Here is a 14,055-nt window from a genome sequence, read left to right as displayed (position 1 = left end):
GTTCTTTCTTTACAGTGGTTTTATTTCCTCTGTTGACAATTATGTAGCCTTAGGAACACTTCCATCTATAGCAGGCCCTCCAAAATACACTGTAGACATGGTTTGTGGCAGGTAAATTCTCTCAGCTTTTGCTTATCTGGAAATTGTTTAATCCATCCTTCAATTTTTTTTCTTTTCAAAATATTGTTTTGTTTTATCAAATGTACAACACAGTGGTTCAATGGTGCCCCCTCCCCTTCCCCCTACCCCCACTTACTCCCCTCCCTCTTGAGAACTACTAGTTACTTCTCAGTGTCTGAGTCTAATGCTTTTTTGTTCCTCTGTTTTGCTTTGTTTTATTTTTTTATTAAGAACTCATTGATATACACTCATGAAATTTTCACAAGAAACACAATGTAGTTAGTACATTCACCCTTATTATTGAGTACCCCTGTATACCCCATTGCAAGTCCCTCCAAAATACACTGTAGAGGTGCTTTGTGAGGGGGTAAATTCTCTCAGTTTTTGCTCACTTGGAAATTGTTTAATCCCTTATTCAAATTTAAATTATAATCTTGCCAGATAGAGTATTCTTAGTTCAAGGACCTCTGTTTCATTGCACTAAACGTATCATGTCACTCCCTTCTGACCTTTAAGGTTTCTGTTGAGAAGTCTGATGATAGCTTGATGGGTTTTCCTTCATGTGTGATCTTTTCTCTCTCTCTAGCTGCTATTAAAAGTCTGTCCTTATCCTTGATCTTTGCCATTTTCATTATTATATGTCTTGGTGTTGTCTTCCTTGGGTCCCTTGTGTTGGGAGATCTGTGCACCTCCATGGCCTGAGAAACTATCTCCTTCCCCAGATTGGGGAAGTTTTTAGCAGTTACGTCCTCAAAGACACTTTCTATCCCTTTTACTCTCTCTCTTCTTCTATGGGTACCCCTATAATTCAGATATTGTTGTATTTGGATTGGTCACACAGTTCTCTCAATATTCTTTCCATCCTAGAGATCCTTTTTTCTCACTGTGCCTCAGCTTCTTTGTATTCTTATTCTCTAATTTCTGTTCCATTTACTGTCTCTTCTACTACATCTAATCTGCTTTTAAATCTGTCCATTGTATGTTTCATTTCAGATATGGAATGTCTCAATGATTGAATCTCCATCCTAAATTCATCCCTGAGTTCTTGAATATTTTTCTGTACCTCCATGAGCATGTTTATGATTTTTATTTTGAGCTCTCTTTCAGGAAGATTGATGAGTTCTGTTTCACTCGGCCCTTTTCTGATTTTTGTGGGATTTGGTTTGAACCAGGTTCCTTTGGCATTTCATATTTGTATGTGGCACCCTCTAGTGCCCAGAAGCTCTACTCTCTGGAGCTGCTCAGCCCCTGGAGTGATGTTGGGGGTTCTGAGGGAAGTGGCCCTGGTGACTGAGGGGAGGAAAGAGCTGTTTCCTACTTCCCAGCTGTTGTGCCTATCTTCACTGTCAGAACCAGTGGGCCAAGTACACAGGTGTAAGCCTCTTTGCTTTGCATTTATAACTGCCATAGGTGTGGCTTTCCTCTGGCTGGCCTGATGCCAGGGCAAGAGCTGCCAGTTGGTGAGCCAGTGAGGGCTGGCTGGAAGGCACAGCATGCTGTGTATCACTGTGAGGGGCCTTGGAGCTTCATAGCCAGCCAGGGGGATGGAGCACCTGAAGCTCCTGAAAGTTCCCAGCCTACTGGACAGAGAGCACCTGGACTATTTTGTCAACTTGTCCTTTCTCCTAAGCAGTAAGCTCTGTGCAATCCTTGCCCCTTTAGCAGCCCTCTCACTTTTAGGAAGTCTCTCAGACTGTCTGCCTTCCTTTTGTCCCAGAACAGCCATATGTGGATCCCTGTTTTCTACAAGTGATTGGAATCTTAGTCTCTCCAGGTAGTCTGCCTGTCTTAACTTTCCAACCCCACTAATCTCCAGAGCACCATGCAATGTAGGTTCATGCTCCCAGAGCAGATCTCTAGGGCTGGGTGTTCAGCAGTCCTAGGCCTCCACTCCCTCCCCACTCTGTTTCTCTTCCTCCCACTGGTGAGCTGGGTTGGGGAAAGGGCTTGGGTCCCACCAGATCATGGCTTTGGTACGTTACCCTGTTCTGTGAGGTCTGTTCTCTTCTCCAGGTGTATGTAGTCTGGTGCAGCCTTCTTTCCTGTTTCTCTTTCATGATTAGTTGTATTAATTGTATTTTCATATTATATGTGGTTTTGGGAGAAGGCTTCTGTCTCACCTCTCACACCACCATCTTTAATCTCTCTGCATCCCACATATTTTGAATTGTTTTTTTTTTCATTTGTCTCCATGTATTGCTTGATTTCTGTTTTGATTTATTAATTGATCCACTGACTCTCTAAAAGCATGTTGTTTATTCCCCATGTGTTTATGTGGTTTTGTTTTCTTCATGTAATTGATTTCTAGTTTCATACCATTGTGGTCTGAAAAGACTTCATACAGTTACAATCTTTTTGAATTAATGAGGCTCTTTTTGTGTCCTAATATGTGATCTGTTCTAGAGAATGTTCTACGTGTACTTGAGAAGAATGCATATTCTGGTGCTTTTGGGTGGAATGTTCTGTATATATCCATGAAGTCCATCTGATCTAATGTGTCATTCAACACTTCTGTTTCCTTATTTGTTGTCTGTGTGTATGATCTGCCTATTGATATAAGTGGCGTGCTAAATCTCCTAGTATTATTATGTTGCTGCTATTTCTCCCTTTAGGTCTATTAGTACTTGTTTTATATATTTAGTTGCTCCTATATTCTGTGCACAGATATATACAATGGTTATATCCCTGGTTGGACGGATCCTTTTGTCATTATGTAATGCCTTTCTTTGTCTCTTGTTACTTCCTTTGTTTTGAAATCAATTCTGTCTGATAAAAGTACTGCTATTCCTGCTTTTTCCTCCCTTTTACCTGCAAGAAGTATCTTTTTCCATCCCTATGTATGTCTTTAAGTCTGAAATAAGTCTCTTGTAAGTAATATATATATATATGGGTGTTGTTTCATTATCCATTCTGCCACCCTATGTCTTTTGATTGGTGCATTTAATCCATTTTCATTTAAGGTAATTATTATAGGAATGTATTGCTATCTTATTAATTTTCTGGTTGTGTCTGTAATACCTCTTTATTCTTTTCTTCCTCTCTCATGCTGCTTTTGTGATTTGATGGATTTCTTTAGTGTTATCCTTGGATTTCTGTGTGTGTGTGTGTGTGTGTGTGTGTGTGTGTATCTATTATAGGCTTTAACTGTGTGGTTACCATAAGTTTCTTATTTAGTTTCCTAAATATATAATATATATGTTGAAGGTCACTTGACTTTGAGTACATTCTAAAAGTACTACCTTTTAATTTTTCTTCCTCCTCCATATTTTATGTATGTCATAATCTACATCTTTTGTGTATCTCTTGACTAATTTAGCTGATTTACTAATTTTGTGTTTTTAGCTTCACACTTGCTTTGTAAGTAATTGGTCTGCTATCTTTACTGTATGTTTATTTTCACAGATGAAAAATATTTAGACTAAAGTATATTTCCATATAAGAAAAATCCCTTTAGCATATCCTGTAAGGCTGGTTTAATGGTGGTGAATTCTTTTAACCTTCATTTATCTGGAAAACTTTAATCTCTCCTTCAGTTCTTAATGATAACCTTGCAGTGTAAAGAATTCTTGGTTATAAGTTCTTCCTCTTCAATACTTTGAATATTTCATGCTACTCCCTGCTGGCTTGTAAAGTTTCTGCTGAGAAATCTGCTGACAGCCTTATAGAATTTCCCTTATAGGTAACTGTCTGCCTCTCTCACTGCTTTAAGATTCTCTCTTTACCTTTAATCTTTGCCATTTTAGTTACTATGTGTCTTGGCGTTGTCTTCCTGGGTTCTCTGTGCTTCCACGACCTCAATGCCTATTTCCTTCCCCAAATTAGGGAAGTTTCCAGCAATTATTTCTTGAAATAGTCTTTCTATTCTTTGTTCTTTCTTCTCCTTCTGGGACCCTTATTATGCAATATTGCTTCATTTGAAGTTGTCACACAGCTCTCTTAACATCTTCTCATTTTCTGAAATTCTTTTTTCTCTCTGTTGCTCAGCTTGGTTACTCTGTAGTTCTCTATCTTCCATTACACTGATTCTCTCCTCTGCCTCCAGCATTCTGCTATTCATTCCCTCTATTTATTTTCATTTTATTTATTATATTCTTCAGCTCTGAGTGGCTCTTTTTCATATTTTCTATCTCTTTGTTGAAGTTCTTGCTGACATCATCAATTCCTTTCCACAGGTCAATGAGCATCTTTCTGACTGTTACCTTGAATTATTCATCAGGAAGAGTGCTAATCTCTGTTTCATTTAGCCTTTTTTTCTGGTGTGTTAGATAGATCTTGAAATAAATGGCTTTATGAAGTGGGTGTCTGGTGGTGCCCAACCCAAGACTCTTTGCTGAGCTGCAGTTGCTGCTGGTGGGCCGTGGGTGGGACCCATCTTTCTGCTTGTGTGCCAGAAATGGCTGATGACCACAGTTCACCTCTGTGTGCCCTTTGTGTGATATGAGGCACTTCTGGTATTTGTTGTGGGTATGGTGTCCTCAGCCTTTCAATCAGCAGTGGAGGACCACTGCTGTGCTGGGCAGGGCAAGCACATTGTGGGGTGCTAGGGTTGAGTCAATGGGACAGGTGAAGAGCAAGCATCTGGCCAGTTGAGCTGAGAGAGGGTATGGTAAGCCAGGAAAGTGCAGTCCACCCTCTGCCTACCAGTCAGCAAAATCAGACCACTGCTGGGCGGAGTGTTCCGGGCAGGGTGGACACACACAGGAGCACCACCATGGGCCTGAGCTGCCAGTGAGGGAGATGGAGGGTTTAGATGTGGTTCCCACAAGTCCCTAACAAGTTAGGTTGAGGGAGGGCTGAGAAAGCCAGGAAAGTGCCTCTGCCCTTCCTCTGCCAGTCAGCAAAGTTGGACCACTTCTGGGCTCAGTAGGCCGGGCAGCATGAGTATGCAGAGAAAAGTCTCTGCAGGGCCGGGCCACCAAAGGGGAAGATGGAGCGTTTGGAGCTGCCTTCCACAATTACCTGGGCGGTTGGGCTGAGGAGGGCTGGGAAAGTGCCACCCACCTGTGCTTTCTCCTCCAGAGAGAGCTCCCTCTGATCCCCACTTCCCACACCCCTCTGGCACACTTCCTGCTGCTGGTAAATTTTTCAGACTGACACCTCTATGGTGGGTCTCAGCAGAACCGATGGAACATCCTTCTCAAGTGACAGGAGTCTCCGCTCCCAACTCTCCCTTCACCAACTCTCCCTGGTCTCCAGCCCTGTTATTCACCAAAGCCCAATACAATGTGACTTCTATTTCCAGAGAAGATCTCTTGGGCCAGGTGTGCCAGATTCTTATGCACTTATCCCCTCCCCACTCCATTCTTCTCCCTCCCACTTATGGGCTGGAATGGGGGAAGGGCTTTATCATTCTCAATGTGATCCTTTCTTCTTCACCAGGTGTAGACTGTCTGTTCTGAAGTATTCAGGTCATTTTTCAGGGTTAGTTGTATTTACTGTAGTTCCTTCCTTGGTATATATGTGGAAGAAGGTTTCACCTTCTCAGCTGCTCCACCATCTTTCCTCTGTACTTACCTCCTCCATACTTTTTGTACAGGTTTACTGGGGTGAGAATCAAACCTAAATTAAAATCTAATTTATTTAATAGATATATCATGTACCAGGGCACAGAAAGCTCTAAAGTCCTCTTTACTGAGACCTTGATTACAACTCCAGTTGGGATTGTATTACATAAGAAGACTAACACAAAACAATATTTATGGCATATAGGTCAAAGATGGCAATTAGGCTTCATCTTGGGTGCCTTTTCATGGATGGAGCATGACTGGCTAGATCAGCATTTAGGATTTTGAGGCCCTGTCTAACTAAGTAGGACTGTTTTGGTGAAGCAATAGGAAAATGATGATTATTTGACATATTTGATATAGTCAGTGGGTAATCTACATCCAAAGTCCCCCAGAACTGATCTAGTACTAGCCTGCCTTTGAGAAGGCTCTGTATCTGAAGACTAACGTTTTCAGAGTCTGCCTTTGTCTTATTCAGCCTTTCTAGGACTGGTTCAGGACCCCACTAATAATGGCCTTGGATTAATCTGAAAGCTCTATATTAAACTGGACTCCCACACTAAGAAGACCAGGATCCAGAGAGGCCCAGTACCTAATTTTCCTGCTTTAGTGCATACAGAACCTAGGGTTTGGCTAGTGTCAAGAAAAAGCATAGACCAGTAATTATGACTTCTATAATCATTCCTCCTGGGACTACAGTGAATTCAAACTATAGTGGAAGAAGTATGTCAGAACTTCTGTCTTATATCAAGCCTAGAACCAGGCAGAATACTTTGTACATGTGCCTTATAAATGTTTGCTGAATTTAACTGAATAAATCATATTTTTGTCTGCTTATATTTTAATTTAAATTATATATAGGATAGGATTGCTATTATACGTTCATAGCAGTATGATTCAAAATAGCCAAGAGATTAAGCAATTCTAAATATTCATCTACAGATGAAAGTATAAACAAAATGTGATACATACATACAATGGAATATCATTTGGTCTTAATAAGGAAGGAAATCCTTTCACATGCTACAATACGGAGGAATTTTCAAGATACTATGCTAAGTAAAATAAGCTAGTGAATTTACCCCATGACTAAGACAAATACCCTATGATTCTACTTACATGAGGTATCTAAAGTAGTCAGAGAAACAAAGAGGAATGGTGGTTATCAGAAGCTGGGGTAGGAGGAGGAGGGATGAAAGGGAGGAGTTTAATGCATATAGAGTTTCAGATTTGCAAACAAGATGAGAAAGTTTTAGAGATGTGTTACACAACAATGTGGATATTCTTAACACTAATAAACTATATATCTAAAAATAGTTAAGATTATAATTTTTATGGTGTGTTTTTTACCACAAGTGTCTAATAAAAAAACTATACATATGCGAAAGAGAGAGTTCTTCCACCATCCTTAGGAGTAAACTGGTGACTGTATTAGTTGGAATGAGCTAAACTGCCTGCAAAAGAAAATCAACTCAAAGAAGCCTAACCTTCAAAGGGAAGATATTAAAAGAGAATTAGGATGTCTCATGGAACCAAGGAAAGGAAATACAGTTTGGCTTCAGGAACAGCTGGAATCAGGAACTTAAATTCCACTGGATTCTTTGTCTCTCATTTCTACTCTATTCTCTCTTCACTCTCTTATTTATTCTCTTATTTTATTCTATAGGGCAGGATGTGATTGCCAAGAGCTCCTATCTTTACACTCCCAGAAAGGCTCAACTTGGGTCAGTGGCACCCACCTAGACCAGTAAGGTGGGATCTGATGGAAGGCCTTCCCAGAGAGAAGAGGGGGTGAAGCATTGGACATTTACAACAACTGGTGTTAAAAACAGTATATCATTTCAGATCTCCATAAAAAGCTCCAAACTGTGTAATTAATATCTTCTCATAGAAGGAGCAATAACTGAACAAACCACAGAAATTGAGCACATCTTTTATTCAGTGAACAGATTCTTTTTCCATATGTGCTTATTAAGTACATCCGTACAAGTGTGCCATGTATTAGCAACTAGAACTAAACAATATAGTATGATAGAGTTCAAAATCAAGAAAATACATAATTCCTTCTTGTCAGTTGCTAAGTAGGTACTCCATACATGTTTTTTAACAATTGGAAGAGGCCATGGCATTTACACCCTGTGTTCTCCGACTATACTGGTAACATAAGGTCACTTAACAAATATTTATTGTATGCCAACAATGTAGAAAGCAATTTTTAAGTCCCATGAAAATACTGAGATGAATAGCACAACTGTCATAAGAGAAGTTAATCATAATGTGCCTAGGGGAAAGAGTTATTAATTATGACTGTAGAGGTACAGTAGATAAGGCAGAGTTCAAGCTAGGTTTTGAAGGAGAAGAATGGTTTTGGGAAAATAGGAAAGTATGAAGGTGGCTGTCAACGGTCCAGGGAGAAATTATGAGGGCCTTAACTGGGGCAGTGGCAATGGGAAGGAAAGGGAAAGAATCAAAAGTTAATGAAAAAATAATCTACAGGGCTTGGTGTCACAAATATGAAGGACAAGAAGAACAAGTCAAAGTGGGTCTGATATTTCTACCTAAGTTGCTTAGGAGGTTAGTAATCCTTCCAACAAAAAATTGAAACCACATGAAGATGAGGGTTTTAGAGATGTTGAGTTGAAAGTGCTCTTTATGTACACAGGTAGAGGCGTCCAATGCTTGGCACGTTCCCCAGCATACCGTAGGCTTGGGGGCTTCATTCCTCCTTCACGTATTTCCCTCCATGACAAAGGATCCCCAACAATGTAAACTTTTTAGACTTTCTTTTCTCCCTTCCCAGAGGCGGAGGAATTAATTTATCTGATTGGTGAATTTAGTAGGAGAGCTGGGCGTTAAGTAGCTGGCCTCTTTTTCCCTTTTCTTTCTAGGTAATGCTCAGGAAGTATACATTCTGCTCTGCTCCTCCAAGCCACCAGTCTTTCAGGGGTAGAATCTGCCCTTGCAGGAGGCAGCCGGCCCCAGTCTGCTGCTGCCTGTCACTGGGGAAGACTGGGCTGCAGCCCACTTGCATGCGGACAAGGCTACACCTTTCATGATCATATTTACCAGTAATAAAGGTGATACTTTGGTCTTTCAGTTACCTCTTTTGATTTTACTCTTTAATTGATTCGGAGCTTAGCTGGGGAAGGTGTTATTTATTGGGCTCCTTTGAACCCTAACAGCAGGTGCTCAAGTATATTTACTGAGAAAGTATGTTTTTAACTGACGTACATAGCAGCACCTGTGAAATTCAGATTTGGAACTCAGGACAGAGTTCAGACTACTGGGTATATCAGCTTAGTGGAAGTAGTGCTTAGTAGGTAATTCTTACTGAGTGCTTACTATGTGCCAGGTCTTTTTCTAAGAGTTCACATGTATTAATTAATTAATCCTCATTAGAACCTTATAAAGTAGATTATTGTTATTTCAGCCCTATTTTATGGAAGAAGAAACTGAAGCCCATATAGACCAAGTAACTTGCCTGAAGTCACACAGGCAGTGAGTGTCAAAGCTGAATTGAACTAAATGAGGTTGGAATGTTTAGAGAGAAAATAGAGCTAAGGGAGAATAATTTCATTTCCTCACTTCCACCTTTCTCTACTTCAAACTGAGAACGATACTTCCTCGTCACTTTGTAGTGGTGGGATGAAAACAAATAACACAGAACCCGTAAAGGTCATGGCCTAGAGGAGAAAAATATGTCCGGAGCCAAGGACTGTCCATGGCTGTTTGTTTAGCCTATTCTTTATTTGGTGAGCAGTATCAATCCTCCTTATTGCTCTAGTTTTTCACTTGGTGAGTGTTCACTGGAGTGGACCACAGTATGGGACTTTTCTTTGAAAAAAGGGAAAGCTCTGCTTTTAAGCATTTACAAAAAGGTGGGAATGAGGTACAGAACTGCCCCCAAATTGGAGTACAAGTTGTATTTGGAACACTTCTGTTTTTCAGGTATTTTCCTTTGCTAACCAGCCATGTGAAGAAGACATCAGCTTTTCCTGTATAACCCCTTAACATTTTTCTCTCCCTTCACAGACTCTGAGGTTAAAAGGTGGAGCCGCCTACAGCTGCTGAACTCAAAGGCTCCCTTGTGTGTGGTATCTTTCTTTGCCATCAGCTGGGTACTTCTGCCTCTCTCTCCTTACCTGATGCTAAAATAATGTGCCCTGGCCACACAGAAACATGCAAAGTCGCTGGTATGACAGGTAAGATGAATCGCGAATGGTGTGGGGGATCCGTTCTTTACGGGCTTGTGTTCCTAACAGAAGCCCAGCAGCCTCCAGCACCAGCCTCAGAGAGAAACAATAATTCTAGGGCAGTGGCACCATTTCCACTGGAATTGTGAAAGGTGATTACTTGTTAACAAAGAGTACAGACCTCACTGACAGACTTAGAGGAAAAACAATTCTATAGTTCAAGTATTTGTGTAAATTCAAACACGTTTGCATTTACCAAGTCATTCACAATCAAAAATATCTTCTTGAGGAGAAAGAGATGCCCAGCCCTGATAGTTACTATGCGTTTCACTATTCTTTATGAAGCAGCGTGACATGCAAATAATCACCCATGTATGTGACTCCTCCCAGCCCCCCAACAAAGCCCCTGTTGACAGGAACTTGACATATGACTCACCCACTCGCCCTTCTAATGATATTTCTCATTCTCACTTCAGTCTTCTGGCTCCAATTATTGGTACGACATTTCTTTCTGAATATTCTTTTGCATGTGGAGTTTGTATACAACTGAGCCATGAGTTCCAGTCAATACTACCACATTACTCGGTGGCATCACCAGTCTTCCTATTTTTGTCCCCCTCTGTTCTTCATGTCAACTTGTTACAAGACATATAGTATCCTCCCATGTTGTCTCTTAGATCGACCCTCATCCAGCCTTCAGCATCTCAGACCCAGACTAGTTCTGAAACCTGTAACTTGCTCCTTCCTCTCCTTGTTTCAGTTAGTAGGGAACAAGGTGCTGGAATAAAATCATGCAAATGCTATTTTCATCACAGCATTCCTTTGCCTCGGAACCTGAAGTGACTTACAGGACACTGGAACATCAAAGTCGAGTCCTCAGCTGTGCAGCAACGGCTCTCTAACAGTCTCTTTCCCGAAGCTGCCTGCTTCTCTCAACCACCTGCTGCTCCTCTCCGGCCTTGCTCCCCCTCTCACTCCCCCTTCCTGGAAATCTCTACTCTGGGTCAAAATTCAGATCCATACTTCCTTCCCCCATTTCCGAAGTGCTTCCCAGCTTATAGCCCCCTTTCTGATGATCCTTTTATTTTACATCCCCTTAGGATGCATGTGTAATTTATGATATCTTAAATTCTCGAAGGCACATATATTCCTTGCTAGAGTGGTAAATCCTCAAGGGCAGGCAAACATCTGTTGATCTGGTTTTCATTCTTCCTCCTGTCCTCCAAATACTTATTGCAGTACAGTGCACAAATAGATTCTTTATCAGAAACCCTCCAGTTCCCACTATTTCCCACCACCATGGATGTCAGTGGAGGGAGGTTTCCCTGAAGAAACTCTCTCTTAAGGATCTCACCAGCAGAAGAAGGAATATTCTTCTTTCCTTGATTCCATGTAACACTGTAAATGAGTTTTTAATATCCTGCAACTAGAAAATATGACCTATAATGTACAACTTATTCATATTCATCTTATATTCCCTTAGAGCAGTAATTTGCTGCCTTTTTTTTAAGCCATGGCATGTCATAGATGGTGTTCACACGCAGCACACAGAACTGTATACTGTTGTCCAGTTAGCAGCAGCCCTACCTCTTTCTCCCTAGAACTATAGAATAACCTTAAATCAAATCATTTTTTTAAAAAAATGAATAGATAATTACTCAAGACACTCATTATAACTGACCATGACATTTTAGGTCATACATATTCCTTGGTTGAAAACTCAGGCAGAAGCCATATGTATACTTCTACCCAGGAGCCTGCTCATAGTTCACCTCTCAGTTCCTGTTGGCTCTGAGGATGGTCCCCTCCCTTAAGAAGAGATTCAAGCCATCTCCTTTCCCTGAAGAAACCATGGGACCGTGGCCCTGATAGAACATCATCAAAATACAGAAAAAGAAGCCCATTTCTGAATAAAAGATACACTCACACAGTGGAGGAAGACTTTCCGTTCTCAATAAATGTTTGCTGAATTGTTCTAATGGTATCTTATTGCTGTTATTTTCAGAATCCCAGGAATCTAAAGAACTATTTCACCACAAGATACGACCTAGTTTTATATTTCTGGGGGAAATGAATTCATGTCTAAAAGTTTGGAGTGAACAAATAAGACAAGAAGCAAAAAGAAGCCAAAAGCAACCCACAGAAGACTCCAATATAAATAAATCTTTCATTAAGGACATTTACTAAAAGTTGGGAAAACAATTCATCTGAACTACAGAAGTGTGTTAAAACTGCTAAGTGCATGTGGAGACATGTATCTCCATATCTTAGGGGCTCCATTACCTATCCCCTCCCAGGGAGTGAAAGGATGGGATATTGAATCTCCCTTGTCTCTGAATCTTTAGTTACATTGCTGTAATGTTGCTCTAAGGACATTCCCAGAAAGTTTTTAATGTAATATATCCATGTATTATAATCCACAAATTAAGCTGCTAGTCAGCTACTACTTCATAATTCAGAGATGGCTGCATTTAGTGATGGGTCAAAATGATGTAATTCTTAGTATGATGCTTCTAAAAGGTCCTGGAGTCTCCTCCCACCTGACAAATGCTAAAGAATGTGGAAAATGATGATAATTTTAACATTAAAATGTAGTTGGGTGACACTGATTTTCTAAATTATCTGAGCACCTTCTTTTAAAAACAAATGCCATTTTACTTCTCAGATGATGTTCGTCTTTGAATGGCCAGGGAAAGACCTGTCGTCTTGACTGCATGTGGCATTATGTCATCACAAGGTTTGAGTCTTCTACTTTGTAACCTGAATGGACAACAATGACCCTACCTTTCAACATCATCTACAGCAGTGGCAGTTTCAACTGGGGGGATTCTACCCCCACTCCCGGGGACATTCGGAAATGTCTGGAGACAGTTTTAGTTGTCATCACTTGGGGCAGGTGCTACTGACATACAGCGGATAGAACCCAAAGATGTCGCTCCTACAATGTACAAAACACCCACCTTCAATAAAGTAGCCCAAAATGCCAATCATTTTGTGATTCAGAAACCCTGATGTGGAGCAGAAAAGAATCTAGAAAAGAGGGGAGTAAACAAACCTACCTGCATCCTAAAAATAGGCATCAGTCTGTGTTGCGTTGGCTGCTTTATCAGCAGAAAGCCAGAACCAGTTCCAGGCAACCAGGGATTCCTGATGGGATTATCTTCAGCTGGTTGAGCTTCTGAGTTCCTTTCCCCTTCATTCTACTCTACAAATCGGGTTCTATGAGAAAACTGCTTGAGTTTCATCTCAAGTTCTCTCACTCTGAATTTAGATCTCAGGATTCTACCTAGTCAAAATTAAAATTAAGGTAACAAAAACATTTACCTTCTTCCAAACACACAGAGACTTCTGAACACAGGGGCAATGAACCTTTGAAAGGAGGCCCTGGGGAATGAAGCTTTGCTAGAAAAGAATGTTTTGTTTCCAGCCCCTTCCCACACTTCTCATTTGTTGACCACTAACTCCCTGGCTCTTTTGACCTACATGAATGACTCTATTACATTTTGTTATCAAAAACTTGATTTTAGAATTCTAGCCATTCAAGAGAATGATTAAATACAAATTTTCTATACTGCTGTCTGTTTTATAAAATAAAGTGAGTATAAGGGAAGATGGATAAAAAAACCATAGAGCAGGTTCCAAAGATTAGTACCTAGCAAATAGCAAGCCTTCAATAAATGTTTGCTGAAAGTAATGGATAAATGAATGGGAGGAAATGAGAGACAGTGATCATGGGCCAGGTGGCTAGGTCTAATTTCTTAATGAAACTCCACTAAGTTTTAGCAGCCTGGCATGTCTCTATTTGGAAAAGGTCTCCACCTGCTTCAGTGGGCCTGAGACGGATCAGTGTGGTAGATTACATCAAGATGGATAAACCCATTGTTCTAGTGTCAAAAAATCTGACTGTTACTATTCAGGATCAAAATCTCAAATCATAGAGGTGGAAGACCACAAAATCATTTTCCCAGTCCTTTCACTTTCCAGATAAAGAGGCAGAGGCCCAGGGTGAAGTGTAGGTAATTGGCTATCCTCAGAATACATAACTTGCCAAAAATCGTACTGGTAGTTGGTAGAGGGACAAAGTCTATAGAAAATTTAATTGCCAAAGAGCAAATTCCCAAGGACTTTTATAACAACTCTACCCTGCTGCATTCCCAGCTTTGTCCCAATAGGCCTTTTTCAAGAAAAGAACAATGTGAACCAAACTGAAAAAGCAAACTGTGAAAGCATAAACACAC

General features: G+C 40.6%; 1 protein-coding gene across 1 annotated transcript in view; it reads left to right on the top strand.

Moving 5' to 3' along the window:
• The window catches only part of VTCN1 (V-set domain containing T cell activation inhibitor 1), a 67,419-nt gene extending 54,993 nt beyond the window's left edge, over positions 1-12,426 (top strand). The window contains exons 5-6 of the mRNA XM_057500589.1: positions 9,657-9,826; positions 11,823-12,426. Coding sequence (XP_057356572.1) covers positions 9,657-9,781 — 125 coding nt within the window. The 3' untranslated portion in view covers positions 9,782-9,826; positions 11,823-12,426. The remainder of the gene's footprint in view (positions 1-9,656; positions 9,827-11,822) is intronic.
• Positions 12,427-14,055: the final 1,629 nt, after the last annotated feature.

The sequence above is a fragment of the Manis pentadactyla genome, chromosome 4, assembly GCF_030020395.1.
Source record: "Manis pentadactyla isolate mManPen7 chromosome 4, mManPen7.hap1, whole genome shotgun sequence".
NCBI lineage: Eukaryota > Metazoa > Chordata > Mammalia > Pholidota > Manidae > Manis > Manis pentadactyla.
The sequence above is the reverse complement of the archived record's forward strand: the minus strand, read 5'-3'. Positions and strand labels throughout refer to the sequence as shown.